The 15,170-nt window shown below is 37.6% G+C and overlaps 2 protein-coding genes across 3 annotated transcripts in view; one reads left to right on the forward strand and one right to left on the reverse strand.

Moving 5' to 3' along the window:
• Window positions 1-9,561, forward strand: part of LOC112049536 (uncharacterized) — a 59,882-nt gene extending 50,321 nt beyond the window's left edge. The window contains exons 14-20 of the mRNA XM_052890418.1: window positions 724-938; window positions 1,717-1,803; window positions 2,541-2,638; window positions 3,402-3,505; window positions 4,528-4,707; window positions 5,236-5,409; window positions 8,005-9,561. Of these exons, the coding sequence (XP_052746378.1) occupies window positions 724-938; window positions 1,717-1,803; window positions 2,541-2,638; window positions 3,402-3,505; window positions 4,528-4,707; window positions 5,236-5,409; window positions 8,005-8,159 (1,013 nt within the window). The 3' untranslated portion in view covers window positions 8,160-9,561. The remainder of the gene's footprint in view (window positions 1-723; window positions 939-1,716; window positions 1,804-2,540; window positions 2,639-3,401; window positions 3,506-4,527; window positions 4,708-5,235; window positions 5,410-8,004) is intronic.
• The window catches only part of LOC112049543 (uncharacterized), a 119,485-nt gene extending 105,014 nt beyond the window's left edge, over window positions 1-14,471 (reverse strand). For both annotated transcript variants that reach the window (XM_052890408.1, XM_052890407.1), the window contains exon 1: window positions 14,182-14,471. In XM_052890408.1, coding sequence (XP_052746368.1) covers window positions 14,182-14,335 — 154 coding nt within the window. In that variant the 5' untranslated portion in view covers window positions 14,336-14,471. The remainder of the gene's footprint in view (window positions 1-14,181) is intronic.
• Window positions 14,472-15,170: the final 699 nt, after the last annotated feature.

The raw sequence follows: 15,170 nt of genomic DNA on the forward strand, positions 1-15,170 counted from the left end.
TGACAAATGTTGTGAATTATAACATTTGTTCGACATTAGTTTTCTTATTATAAACTAATCTCGTCTGAGTCTGCTAAATCTAGTCACTTATTACGCCACGAGCCGTCAATATAGATACTCGTAAGACTAATCTACTACTCATAAACTCCATTTGCGTGAGTGCTTAGACCTCATTAATCCGGCCCTTTCGCTAAATCTATTCTTAGAGCAGCGATTTTCAAACTTTTTTGGTGACGGAACCCTCTTGGAAGACGAAATACTAACAATACTTGATGGAGCCCTACAATACAACAATTGTTTTTGTAAATGTATTCTTTATTAATTAATAACAAAAGTACAATGTAACAGTTACTACTTATTACATACTTAGTAAGTTACTACATTAAAAAAGAAAAAAAAACTAATGGGAGGTATGAAACTGTTTTTTTAATATTCGTCGCGTAACGTTCGACCTGAGAGTGTTCTTTTGTTTTTAAGGTTTCGAACGTACGTACGTTCTAAACTCTCGCGGAAACAGGGGCTTCCCGGAACCCCAGATTTCCGTGGAACACGCTTAGAGTATGGCTTCTTAGAAAATGTTTACTAACTGCTAACTACCTCCCTGCCAAAAAGTTTGAAGCATAAAAATACAAGTATTTAACTTAAGTACATAATGACAATGTAATAACAAAGCAATCTCAGTAACATCTAACAATACTAAACGTTCCATGTATATATTTCTAGGAGAACCTTTCATCCGTATATCGGGACCGATCAACAAACAGACAGAGGTCCGGACAAGCAGATCCGCCTCCATCAGGTTCCCGGAGGATGTGAACGAGCTGGAGGAAGCAGTGAACGAGCTAGAGGAAGCTGAGGAGATGAACAGCAGAGCTTACAACGGGAAATTGCAATACAATGACAGCAATCTGCTGCCTTTTGGACAGGTTACTTCACAGGTTGGTGTTAAGTTAGGTTTGGGTGAAGCCTGATCGGCAGCGAAACGTGCTGTTGTCATTCTGTGAGGCTGTCATGGGTCTCAAAGAGGCTGAAGAGAGAGCGAGAAAGCTGCCGATGCTCCCCTCATACGCAGACAAAGGCAAGGAAGAAGGAGGCGCTGATATGCGCACCACCTTAATTAAGGGCGGAGAAAGATAGGTGGCAACGCATGGTGGCAAACGTTGGGACATCACAGTAGAATATGTTAATAATCCTGTGATGTCACCGAAGGACGTAGCGGGGTGCGCTGGGTTTTCGCAGTCGCCTTGAGTCCCACATCATACCCTTTCGGAAGGTATGCGTAAATGCATTTCTCAGAAAAAAAGAACAAAAAGGTTTGAGTGGACTTGGCTGCAATCAGTCGTCACTCTTTCAGGCGTCATTAAAGCCATGGCGGATATTGAGAATTTCTGGGAAGCAGACTCTTTCTGTGATGTCATAGAAAAAGGTGGCGTATAAGTTGATGGTAAGTGTCATCCTATTCGCCGTAGGAGAGCTGGACACAGGCAGCTCGCTCACGACCACCTTTTGCCTCCTTGACGAGGACCTCTGAGATGGATACGGGGAATCTGTTGACCACCCGAGATGTTGATGTTTTTAGTGTTAGGTTAGATTAGGATAGGGGTGTTTTTTTTTAATGAAGTATTTCTCCACAGATTTTTCGTCCGTGCCATTTATCAAGAGTTTAATTTCCTTAAAGTTCCTTAAAGCTAATTCGTTAAAATGTTTTGCTGTCAGGTGGTCAACCAAAGAGGCGCTCTACTGACAGCAGTTCAGATCGGCCTGAGTTCTCGACTCTACGGCGCACCTAACGACAGACTACAGGTATGTGCACATCATCATCATTATCAACCCATACATGACTTACAGCTGAACACGAGTCTACTCTGAGGATGAGAGGGGTTTTAATAGTCCTCCACGCTGGCTCAATGCGGATTGGCAGACTTCACACATGCAGAGAATTAAGAAAATTCTCTGGTATGCCAGTTTTCTCACGATGTTTTCCCTTCACCGTTTGAGAGACGTGATATTTAATTTCTTAAAACGCACACAACTGAAAAGTTGGAGGTGCATGACCGGATTGGAACCCACACCCGGAAGCATAAAATAAGCTTTCATTTGCCATATTAAACGACTAAATAACTGATGAGGGTATATAAATAACATTACTTAACTGTTTATGTCTGGCAACCCCACAGTTGCAGTGTGAAAGCAGGCAACCTTTACTTTTTCAATTTCTTTTGGATATATTCTATTAACTAATGCACGATTTAATTAACCAATGAGAGAAGGTGATTAAATAAATTTAAAAACATAATTAATCATTCAATACTTCTCGGCCGCAATTTGTCTTGGCAACCATGTGCTATGTGTCAATGTAAATATTTTCTATAATTTATTTCTCATCTCAATTAAATAACATATGAGAGTATATATCTCTTATGCCGGATCTTGTACCCACCCACCACCAGGCACAATTATCCACCCACTTTAGTATACGTCGCGTATACTAAAGTAGGCCTCTGAGTATATAAGTAAATATTGATTTATCTTGTTTGCAGTTACATTTCGAAGTGACTAACTTCAGAGAGCAAGCGGTGAGGTTCAACTTTGGTGCTGTGGGAGAACTCAGGTTTCTGACGGGCATCGAACCTACTTCGTAAGTATTCTTCTTAATCAGACAAACAAACAAACACTCATACAGTGGCATTCATAGACGTTGCAGGGGCACCCCCAGGGGACCATTCGTCCGCTGAGTGTCGAATACTCAAACGCAGTTTAAATATGACATGCAGCGGGTGAACCGGGATGCGCCCCCACAATGTCTATGAATTCCTGGCCACTTTTTTGGCTGGTGGGAGGCTTCGACCGTGGCTACCAACCTACCGGCAGAGACGTACCGCCAAGCGATTTAGTTTAGATGTCGTGTAGGAACCGAAAGGGTGTGGATCTTCTCCTCTTGGGGATCCTACTTCTAACAAATTAGCCCGCTTCTTAGATTGCATCATTGCTTACCATCAGGTGAGATTGTAGTCGAGGGCTAACTTGTAAAGAATAGAAAAAAAGCCCCGCAGCTTCATCTGCATATAGTGCCCGTTCCTGTGGGAATACGGGGATGAAACATAGCCTTTGACACTCGCAAATAAGTAAAGTAAATCTAGAGATTTACAGACCTACAACACTACCAAACTTTACCTCTTTGTAATATTAATAGGTAGGTAAAGTTTATGACGTTGTAGAGGGGTAATCTCTGGATCTACTCAACCGATTTTGAAAATTCTTTAACCACTAGAAAGCCACGTTATTTCTGAGTGTCACAGGCTATATTTTATCCCCGTATTCCCACGGGAACACGAACTATGTGGGTAAGACCGCGGGACGTCCGCTAGTTAAATAAACGCTATCAATATGGTTTGTTACAGCCGAGTCATACAATCGGGCGAGACAGTCAACGTCATTGTCAGTTTGACCATAAACTCCAACGCTCAAGCTGGTGCGAGGGACCTCATCACCTTCACTGCTTACGGTAAGAAACAAACATCTATATTATCATCATCATCAGCAGATGGAGTCCACTGCAGGACATAGGCCTTTTGTAGGGACTTCCAAACATCACGATACTGAGCCATCTTCATCCAGCGGATCCCTATGACTCGCTTAAGTCGTCTGTCCACCTGGTGGGGGGTCGAACAACACTACGCATTCCAGTGCTGAGTCATTTCAGCACCTTGGGACCCCAACGTCCATCGGCTCTTCGAACTATATGCCCTGCCCATTGCAATTCAGCGAGTCTATATCTCCGAGTACCTAACTACTTATTATAATAAATCTGTAGAGAGGTCAATTCTGTACATGAAATAAATTTCCAAAATAACTATCAGGGGGTGATTAGTGATCGATACTGATGCCAAAAATGCAATCAGTAAAATTTTCGTCTGTTTGTCTGTATGTTCGTTATAGAAACAAACACTACTTGACAGATTTTAATAAAACTTGGTACAACTATTCTTCATACTCCTGCGCAGGTTATAGTATACTTTTCATCACGCTACGATCAATAGGAGCAGAGCAGTGAAGGGAAATGTTGGGAAAACGGCAGAAGTTACTTTAGTTTTACAGCTATACTACTGTAAGGACTGGATTACCGAGGTCTAAGGGCGGACGAAGGTCTAAATTATTTAAAGTCACATTCATCATCATTATCACTCAACGGACATATGACTTAAAGACTTCTAAACACCACGAGTTGGAGCCGTATGTATCCAACGGCTCCCTATAACCTGTTTTGTACATGAGGGTCGACACTTTCCGGTGCGAGGTCGCCATTCCAGCACCCTGGAAACCCAACGTTCTTCGGCTCTTAGAACTATGCCCTGACAATCGTTTTCTAGCTTCGAGACTTGCGATTTGGCAAATTAGATGGTAGGAAGAATAAACAGTTCTATAGTATTTTTACTATTATAGACGGAGAAAGAAATCTATGTCCATGTATCTATCTACTGATCTTTTTAAAGACGGTGTAATCAAATGCAATTACTCTGTTCCCAGGTCTAGAGCAAGTGTCCATGTCGGCCTACGTCTATGTCATGAACAGTGGTGAAATGGTCAGGGACACGTCAGCGCCTGAGGTCAGGCACAACTTCCAGGGCTCGTGCCTTGGCAGGCAGGGCTCAGACTGCGCGGACCACGTCTGGTCTGCGAGCATCATCGTCAGGGATAGAGAAGCAGGTGAGTGATGTTAGGAACAAGCCAGACAAAATTTACTAACTAGAATGTATTCAAGTCAGGAATGACATTGTCAAGAAAAAAATTAATTCACGTTTCTGAGCGCTAAGCAGGGCCCACAGGGATAGTCTTCAGAAATGCCAGAGGGCAATGGAGCGTAGCATGTTGGGAATAAAGAAGAGAGACAGAATAACAAACATTGATATAAGGAAAACGACCAGAGTTACCGACATTTTAACCAGGATGGATCAGCTTAAGCGGAGATGGACAGGTCATATGCTTCGGGATCCTCAGGAAAAGTTGAGTACCCTTGTCACACAATGGTGCCCTCGCAATGGGAGACAGAAAAAGGGACAGCAGCATAGACGATGGGAAGACGAGCTGAAGCTTACAGCTGGCCCAGTCTGGAGAAGAGTAGCTCTGGTCAGGAAGCACTGGCGGGAGCTGGAGAAGGCCTTTGCCATGAGACACAATGAGATTAGGGATTATTTTATAAGACTATTATATTATATTTCTTTTTATTCATCCTAGGTCTCCTACGTTTGTCATCATCACCGCTTGGCCTGACTTTCGACAGCAACTTCATATCGGGCACGCGCGAGGAGGTGATGACCACTTACCGCGCGACGTGCTGCGCGACCAGGGTGCTGGTCAACGCGGTGGACGCGTTGGGCAACACTAACAGCTACACTGTCGATATCTCTAGTGAGTAACCAGGATTGTTATCGAAAAAGTTACCTACAGACCTTTTTTTTTTTTTTATTCTTTACAAGTTAGCCCTTGTATATACTGGGCCGCAATACTGGGTAGGGTAGGGGTAGGGGTAGGGTAGGGTAGGGGTAGGGTAGGGTAGGGGTAGGGTAGGGGTAGGGTTAGGGTAGGGGTAGGGTGGGGTAGGGGTAGGGCAGGGGTAGGGTAGGGTAGGGGTAGGGCAGGGGTAGGGTAGGGTAGGGGTAGGGCAGGGGTAGGGTAGGGTAGGGGTAGGGTAGGGTAGGGGTAGGGCAGGGGTAGGGCAGGGGTAGGGTAGGGCAGGGGTAGGGTAGGGGTAAAGGTATAGTAGGGATAGAGAATAAGTGCACTTATGTCAAAACGAAGCTTGACCGGGTCCGCTAGTATGATAGATACTATAGATACCTACTACAAACCACCGCAAAAAACAATCACCAAACAAAACAATGCCAACAGAAAACAGATAAATAATATGCACAAAATAACCAAATATTATCAAATTTACGTTTATTTCGGACTATTGATATACTAATGCCAATTCATAAGATATCTACAAATGGGTGGACAAGTCTTTCCCTCCGTTTATCCACCGAGGATAATATATCCACCGGCGTGCCCATGCGCGGTGAGTGGATAAAACGAGTGTGGGGGATAAACGTTTTATCCTCTCCCCTTGGATAAATTTCTCCCTTGCCCGTGCTAGCCCTGCAGGCAACCTTCGGTTTAGGAAAACTTAATGACATCAGCAGGTGGCGTAAAACAAAAATAACCATAGTATTAGTAATACACATACATACAAATAATTAACATCCTAATACATAAACAACATTACACAAATACCTACAATAATGAATAAAATACATATCAAAATATACTAATATAAATCTATACTAATCTATATCTATATCTATATCTATACTTCTATACTAATATTATAAAGAGGTAAAGTTTGTAAGTTTGTAAGTTTGTCACATTTTTTAAATGGGGTAATCTTCGGAACTACTGGTCCGATTTTGAAAATTCTTTCACCAGTAGAATGCTACATTATCGGGGAGTGCTATAGGCTATATTTTATATTGGTATCATATATATTAGCCGAGTTATCAGTTTTTGTCAAACAGGTCGGACTGAATATCCTCTTAAACAGACTTATTCGCATGCGCTGCCTTAACTATTGTGTAAAATTGAAATCAATGTATGGAGACTTTATGTATATTTAAAAGTTCTACAAAAAAGTCCGCGACACCATATATCTATCTTCTATATATTAGCAGATATAGTACTTTTTGTGTTTTAAAAATTATTAATTTTATATAATTAGGTTTACGTCATTATTTATACAACTAAACTTTAATTCTTATTAAAATAAATTATTTAATAATCACAAGGATATTATGGAGATAAGATTTGCCCTTTATAGTATGTTAATTACTTAAATAGTTTCGGAGATAATACAAAATTTCTAAAAGACGCAGAAATTCCGCTATATGACGCCCGGCGCTTTCATTTACGTAGTTCCCGTTCCCGCGTGAATATGGGGATCAAACATAGCCTATGACACGTACATGTAGTGGTAGGGTAGGGGTAGGGTAGGGTAGGGGTAGTGGTAAAGTTGACATCGAAATTTACGCGGACGAAGTCGCGGGCTTCCGCTAGTACATTATATTGAAGAGAAATAATAGATACAGATCGTCTTTACTGCACCAGATAGTGAGCCTTTACGGCATTTTTAAAAATGTCCATATATTTTTTTTCATATAGCTATAAATGTTTATAGCTATATGAAAAAATATATATTTCTGTCAAGAAATGTTGGCATCCCAAATCATAAAATACGTACTATTTTTTTATAGCTATTCAAAAAAAAATATTTTTCTCAAGAAATGTTGGCATTCCTAATAGGCCGTACAGAGTACATTAGTATTTTAATCGAGTACGAAGAATTCTTGGATTTACCGCCTAAAAATCGTTCGTACTCGACTAAAATACTAAAGTAGTCCGAACTAGGCTTAATAGTAGGGGAGCCCGGGATGCTAAATTTGCAGTTACTCGAGCGTCATTGAGACCGATTACATTTGGTAGATTAAATTATAGGAAGAATAAATGGTTATTTACTTTTTCCGCTTTTAGCGGTGGAAAAAAAAAACTACAGACTTTAAAAACAATTTTTATTACTTTGGCTTACTGAAATTGTAAGAAAATTTTAGCGATTAATTAGGAGTTTATTTCCTTAAAAATAAGTAAAAAATTAATCGCACTCGTACCTCGAGCACTAAAATATAAGGCTTTAATTTTGTAACTTTGAAACCCTCCTATTCCATTACGTTACGCTCAAATCGTCAGATTTTCGAAACCTACCTTATCTTAATCTGACGTGCTGGTTGAGTATTTATGAAGTTAGTTTTTTTTTTGGTTGCCCTAAACGTACCCACCAATATTAAGGGCTCATACTCGGTGGAGGTACTCGACAAAGTGTAAGGTATAGTCCCTTATGTTTATCTGCCGCGCTCGAGTAACTGCAAAAATCCCCTCTTCGGCTCCTCTACTATAACAAGTACCCTCTGTCCACAGATTACATTAACGAGGCGGCCATTGCAGCAATAGCACTCGGCGTGATCCTGCTAATAGCACTAATAGCAATCACAATAGCTCTGATCTACTGGTGTGTGAAGCGACGCAAGGAGTCGAGGGAACTGCCCTCGTACACAAGCAGAAATATCAGTTAAATTAGTTAAATAGTTATTTATTTAGGTATATGGATAATCCGGAAACAAAGAAGATGGTACAGAATTGTATGCAGCCCAGAATCAGTCATTGTACCCTGGCGGAAATAAAAGGAAATATTTTTGATTGCACAAATCTACGAATTTACTTTAATTCTTTCGAAATAATATTCATTATCACTCAAGAAATGCATCACTATTATGGGTAATAATGGCGGATTGATGACGTTTTCAATGCAGTAGTCGATTTGACGTTTGCTGTCAATTGTCATGTCATAGTTGCTCTATGGGAGCCATCTTGATATAACTCAATAACTTGGGTGTCGTTTTATTTATTTCTTTTTATTTAGTTATACGACACGAAACTTCGCATCAGTAACTTTCAATATTACTCAAGAAAAATCGAGTCTTATGTTTTTAAATATTTTAAAAACTAATTATTGATTATTATATTAATTTACGTAATTATTGTTAGTGCTAAATTTTGAAATACAAATTATGAAAAAAGTTTGTTTATGCGGATGTCAAGGAGTTGCGTGACGTTTGGTTTTTTATGGGTTTCACTGGCTTCACTACGCTGCTTGTAAAGACTTCTTTACTTTGTGGAATATGTGGAGTTTCTTAATATAAGATTTTTCATTCTTCATATTTTTGCATTTTTATCAATTTATTATTTCTAATTTGCATGTTGTGATAACGTAAAAATTACTAAAATATAGAAGAAACTATATACTATTTAATATGATGACCAAAATTAAAACAACTATTACTATTAATTAACTAATACTTAATTAACATTCTAAGTAATTAATAAGTTACCTGCAAACGGCCTTGCTAAGAAACATTAATTAAACTTAGGCAACAGATTTTTTTGTTATTAAGTAATTATGTTTAACTAGCAGACGCCCGCGACTTCGATTTTTCAACCCCTATTTCACCAATTTAGGGGTTGAATTTAAAAAAATCTTGAATCACGTATCATTTCATATTTTTTTATGATTTATGGACAAATTTATAAAACTGTAACTCTTAAAATGAAGGACTTTTCACACAAACTTTCAACCCCTATTTCATCCCCTTCTATTTTATTTAAGGGTCACAAAAAAACTCTCGTGTGAATGAGGGCATTGAGAATTGTGGAAAAGTGTCATCAAAATTGATGCAATTACGTATTTAGAAAAGCAATGGAAACCGGTCATAGAAAGAATAAAATACATTATATTTAATTGAATTTACATTTTTATTTATGTCTTACTTATTAATGTAATTAAGTTTTAATTTTACTAATACGGGTAGTACAACATTAATTGTTACATTAAATTAATTTAGTTAATAAGTAATATTCAGCCATATTTTCCTAATTATATTTTTGTATTTCTTTTAGCCAATAAATATGTGTCAAAAACTTGTTTTACTGTTCCTTGTATTCCTACAGGTATAATAGATTTGACAAACAGGGTCTTGCCATTCATGCTTTGTGCATGCTTGGAGGCATAGTGATATTTACCTTTTTTTTTCAGCAAGTTAGCCCTTGACTACAATCTCACCTGGTGGTAAGTGATAATGCAATCTTAGATGGAAGCGGGCTAACTTGTTAGGAGGAGGATGAAAATTCACACTCTGTTCGGATTCTACACGACATCATACCGGGACACTAAATCACTTGGCGGTAAGTTTTTGGCGGTAGGCTGGTACCTAGCCAAAGCCGAAGCATTAGTCACAGCCCATTAGTCAGATCTGCACTAATTAAGAAGGTCTCAATCAGCCCAGCCGGGGATCAAAAAATAAATACCGGGTTGCAGCATTATGGAGGCATAGCGTAATTAAGGATTAAGGAGACACAGCGTAATGTCTTACGGTATTTTATTGTGGGGCAAGGCTGCCGATATACAATCTATATTTGAACTTCAAAAAAGAGCAATTCGAGCAATATATCAATTAAAATCACGCGAGTCCCTTCGTCAAAAGTTTAAAGAAATAGGTATACTAACAGTAGCCTGTCAATATATATATAACAGTATAGTCTATGTAAGACAAAATATTAATTTGTACAAACGAAAACGAGATTTAAACCCACGTCTTACTAGACACGGGCATAAGTTAGTTAATTCTGCATATCGTCTCCAAAGAATAAAAAAATCTTTTGTAGGTTTGGGTGTACTCTTCTATAATAAGATCCCCAAGACTGTGATGGACCTGCCAATGCATAGCTTTAAGCAATGTGTTAAAAAACATTTACTTAGTCGAGGGTACTACAACATTGATGAGTTCCTTAATGATAAAGATGCTTGGAGGCCATTGGATTAGCTTCCACCTTCACACAGGAAGTAAAACTATAAGAAATGTAAACAGTAATTGTTATCAATTGTAAATTATAATACTGTATGACTTTTTCAAAAGAGCAACTGTTGAGTTTCTTGCCGGTATCTTCTCAGCAGAACCTGCCTTCCGAACCGGTGGTAGAATCTTTACAAATAGTCAACTGACGTGTCAAAAGTGCTTGTAAACTGAGCCTACTTGAAATCAATGATTTTTTGATTTTGATTTTGAGGCAATGCTCAAAAACTTAAGTATGAATTACGAAGGATATATAATATTACATAGGAGTATGAAATTTACCAGGTCACAGTAGAATAAAGTTTAGGAAGCGCTGTCCTAGTACGATGAAAGAGATAGAGGTCCAATTGTGCTGCTATTGTTTGACATTTGTACTTTTCTCATAACAAGGTATGTCGTTGGTTGCATGTTAGCACTACAGGGAAATGATGGTGTGATACCCTGTGCCTTGAATAGCATGGACTGCCGTGAGTCCCTACCAGTCAGTAATAACCGATAGTGGTTTTTGAAAAGTCAAACAAACCCACAAACCAGCTTTAAAACAGTGTGGTGACATTTGCGCCCTCTCTCTTATATATCCCTCTATGGTACGCACATAACTATGACACTGGCCGAGTTAATAATAATGACTTGTCAAGGCAATTTTGTAATAGGTAAGGCAAGGATGACTAGACTAGAAAAACTACTATAGTCAGATCGGGTAGGTATTTTAAACAATGTAAATAAACAAAAACAGCTGACTCAGGGGTGCTCAACATTTTACTACAGCATTATTTACGAATATTGTCATGAAATAAAACTTCCTTTGATAACCAATATTTTTTTTATTCTATATTCCTATATCCTGTTATTTATCTAACAGATAATGTTTCACTTATATTCAGGGTTCCGTAGTCAATAAAGAACCCTTATAGTTTTGTTTTTTATTATGTATAAGCTAGCATAAGGTATCCTAGACATATTTAAACACATTAATCAAAACGGTTTTCTCGGAGGACGATAAGGGTGATATCTTCGTACGTTTCTTTTTTGGTGACGGAAACGATAGCAATGCGGAATAACTGCTCCGGCTAGTACCAGGCTCCGCTTCACTCATTTTCGTACTAAACTAAATAAAATTAATAAATTAATTAATTAAACAAATAAAAAACCCGACTGCCTATATGATACAAAAACTGAAAAGAAAAAAAACAAGCTCAGTCCAGAAGTGTAGAAAAAAATTAGAAAACAGTCGGGACCTATTATATTGAATATAATGATTTACGTCTACATTTTTTAATAGGTCCCCACTTTAGTTTAATCAGTTTTTGTATCATTTATGCAGTCGGGTTATTCGTTTATTTAATTATTTTATTTCATAATTTTTAGTTTTTCTAATTGTAGTTTTTTGTTGGCCATTATATACCATTTTGAAATTCTCACAAAAAGCCCTTGAATTTGATTCCCTTGTTGCAATATTAAAAAAAAATCACCTCGATTCTATAGCATCTCACAGTCGTCTTGTTGGTTTTTTTTTAATTTCACCTATCTAAGAACACTTGGGTTATTAAAACAAATCTAAGGTATATCTGAATTACGTAAATCCGTTCAGCGGTTTCGAAGATATGAGGTAATAAATAATACATACAAGATACGCGCGAAAAACAAACAACAAATAAACAATAATTAACAACAACAATGAAACGAGAACAAAACGAAATAATAAAAATTACAAAGGAAGAAAATACGCACAACAGTCTGGATTTAGTTAACGAATACTGTGAGGTAGGAGTATTAGTCACAGACAACAAATAAAGTAGTGTTTTGTGCTGTGAAGTGTGTGTGTGTGAAATGTCAAATCTTCTTTCACTTAATAACACAAAATCAAAAAATTAATCATAGTATAGGGTATTTCTGCAATAAATGAAAGGTAAAATTCACATTAAAATAAAAGAAAACATCTTCTTTTGATATGAAAATACGACATTTATAAAAATTATTAAAGTTATTATTTAATTTTATAAATGCACATTTAATACCCATAAATCTTAATATCTATGTTTTTGAAAATGGTTTGTGACTCATGTCTGCTTGGGGTATTTAAGGTTCTTTTTATGTTGTTTATCGTTTTTGGGCAAATTTTGCCCAACATTGTGCAAACTCTATATAATAATTAACATAGACGAATTAGACATGGAAATGAAATCGCACCCAAATGCAGAAACAAAATTGCCTGCCGTTTTTTGAAAGAGACGAGGTAAACTCACTCATCGAAAATATTTAACAAGAATAATATAATCTGTACACAGAACGTTAAATTAATGGATCGATGTTCTGTTCGTTCGTTCGTTAGAAGAATAGAATCGATTTTTCTTTTAGATATTGTTTTTATTACAAATTTATTATAAATTATAATTATGTTTTTGACGACCTCCGTGGCGCACTGGTACGCGCGGTGGATTTACAAGACGGAGGACCTAGGTTCGATCCCCGGCTGGGCCGATTGAGAATTTCTTAATTGTGCCAGGTCTGGCTGGTTCCGGTATGATGTCGTGTAGAAATCATACCGTCCATCTTAGATTGCATCATCACTTACCATCAGGTGAGACTGAAATCAAGGGCTAACATGTAAAGAATAACAAAAATAAAATAGAAATATTTTCAAATTGAACGTCACGTCATCTTTTACTGAATTAGAAGTTGTTGGCCGTTTTTCATGCCATTGAACTACTTACTACACAAACCGGAATATTTAGGGAGTTTTTTAGACGACGAAAACGATTACAACAATGAAACATCAATACAATCGAACAATCTAACGCGTTTGTTAGTTTTTTTACACGCGTTAGCCGCTCAACTATCCCAGCCGATTTTACAAACACTTCTAAATGCCCCGCTCTATATAGATAGATCGTTGATTCTTTGACAGAGAGGTAACGTCTTGCGAGGTAGGTCCTTCTATTATTGGTCCGAGATAATTAATTTATTGTTTGCGAATCCGGGCTCAAAAGGGCTAGAACCCAGAGCCGTAAAGCTTATTATTAAAAATACAATGTATGTGAATTGAAACGAAAAGTGTCGCCATACAAGAACCTTTTTGAGAAGTGATATGGTTGTGTAAAAAGCCTAAAGTTGTGGACTATAGAATAGATTTGATAGATAAGAACTCACTAGTTGATTGATAACTCTTTCAACACTCTTATAACTCGAACATGATGACAACTTGCATCCTGGCAGAAAAACACTCGGAAATGGTGCGTTTTTGTATGTTTTGTACAGAAATGACATTTTCAAAACAAATGAAAATTAACAAGTTATTAATACAAAATTGTATGCGAATATAACTGTTTACTGGTTATTAATCAACTGTCACTGTAATTACATAAAAACTAGTAAGAACACTGATATTTACGTGTGTAAACACGATTTGTTAAAGAGAAACACAATTATTATGACACTTGGTGATTATAGATGATATTGCTCAGTTTTTGCCTTATTAAAAGTAACAATGCACACGTAAATAAATAAAGAAACAGGAATTTTGTATTTGAAAGCGAAATACGGTGAGAAAAGGCGAGAAATCGCGCCGAGAGTTCGCCAAAACTGACAGGTAACGTACAAATATATGATACATATCTAGCCTTTGTACACCAAGGCCAGTGGATATTACGCATTTTTTACACTATTCAGGGATAGAAATAGCACTAACCTTGTGTTTTGACCAATTCCTGGCTGGGTACGGCGGGTAACAGTACAGCATTCTGCGTCAAATCTTCAATGGAGAGGCCCACAACTGCGGTCGACAAAAGAGGGTTTTTCACTACATTCCGATTGATATAATCACCGAAACTTTTGTCCGACATTATGTCGCGGGTTTTGTGTGTCGGTACATGTGAATTTTTTGGCGAATTTTTACATTGGAAAGTCGCAAACAGTAAATTAAATTAAATGATGTGATGTACGTGTCACACAATATTTTGATTTGACATTGACATTGACAGTCACAGAGTATAGTTATAAGTAAAAAAAGAGAATAAAGAAAAAACACGGAATTTTATCTAACCAGTCACCGTTAGATTGTAAAATACTTTAGACTGCAGTCTTTCCCGTTGCACTTGCTCGCGAACATTGCAATCATAAGCTCAAGTGGTGTGTATGGTGCGTTAGGGTGCGTTTTAAGTGTTCATGTAAAAATACAAAATTCTATAGTAAATAAAAGTTATTCTTAATAAAAAAAATAGAGATTTACAATTAAAAGAATAGGTATTCTTAAATTGTACAAAAGAACCAGTTAAATTACAACTGGATCTTTTTTAGAATTTAAGATTATCGAAAAATCTTGCAGTGATCTTTCCTTCCAACCATTTGAGACACACTGCCACAGATCACTATAGACTAGAAACACACTGCCCACGTCGTCGACAACCAAGCGTTATTGATACAGACGTCCAAGAACTGTGAGAATATGTTCATGTGCCGTCTCTCAGAGTTGTATCCTGTACAGTATAGTTGTATCCAGGGTGTAATCAGTCTGTACATTACGACCTGAGTACAAATTGCATATGCCTCCTTGGTACACTATTTGCTCAATAGATGGCGCTTTAAGGCACTTTGACTAGCTGGATTCTGAGGTAATCTTATGCCAGGTATTAAAAAAAAAATATAACCTTGTGCGGCTTGTGCCTTGTGACATTTTGT

Source organism: Bicyclus anynana, chromosome 27 (genome assembly GCF_947172395.1).
Source record: "Bicyclus anynana chromosome 27, ilBicAnyn1.1, whole genome shotgun sequence".
Taxonomy (NCBI): Eukaryota; Metazoa; Arthropoda; class Insecta; order Lepidoptera; family Nymphalidae; genus Bicyclus; species Bicyclus anynana.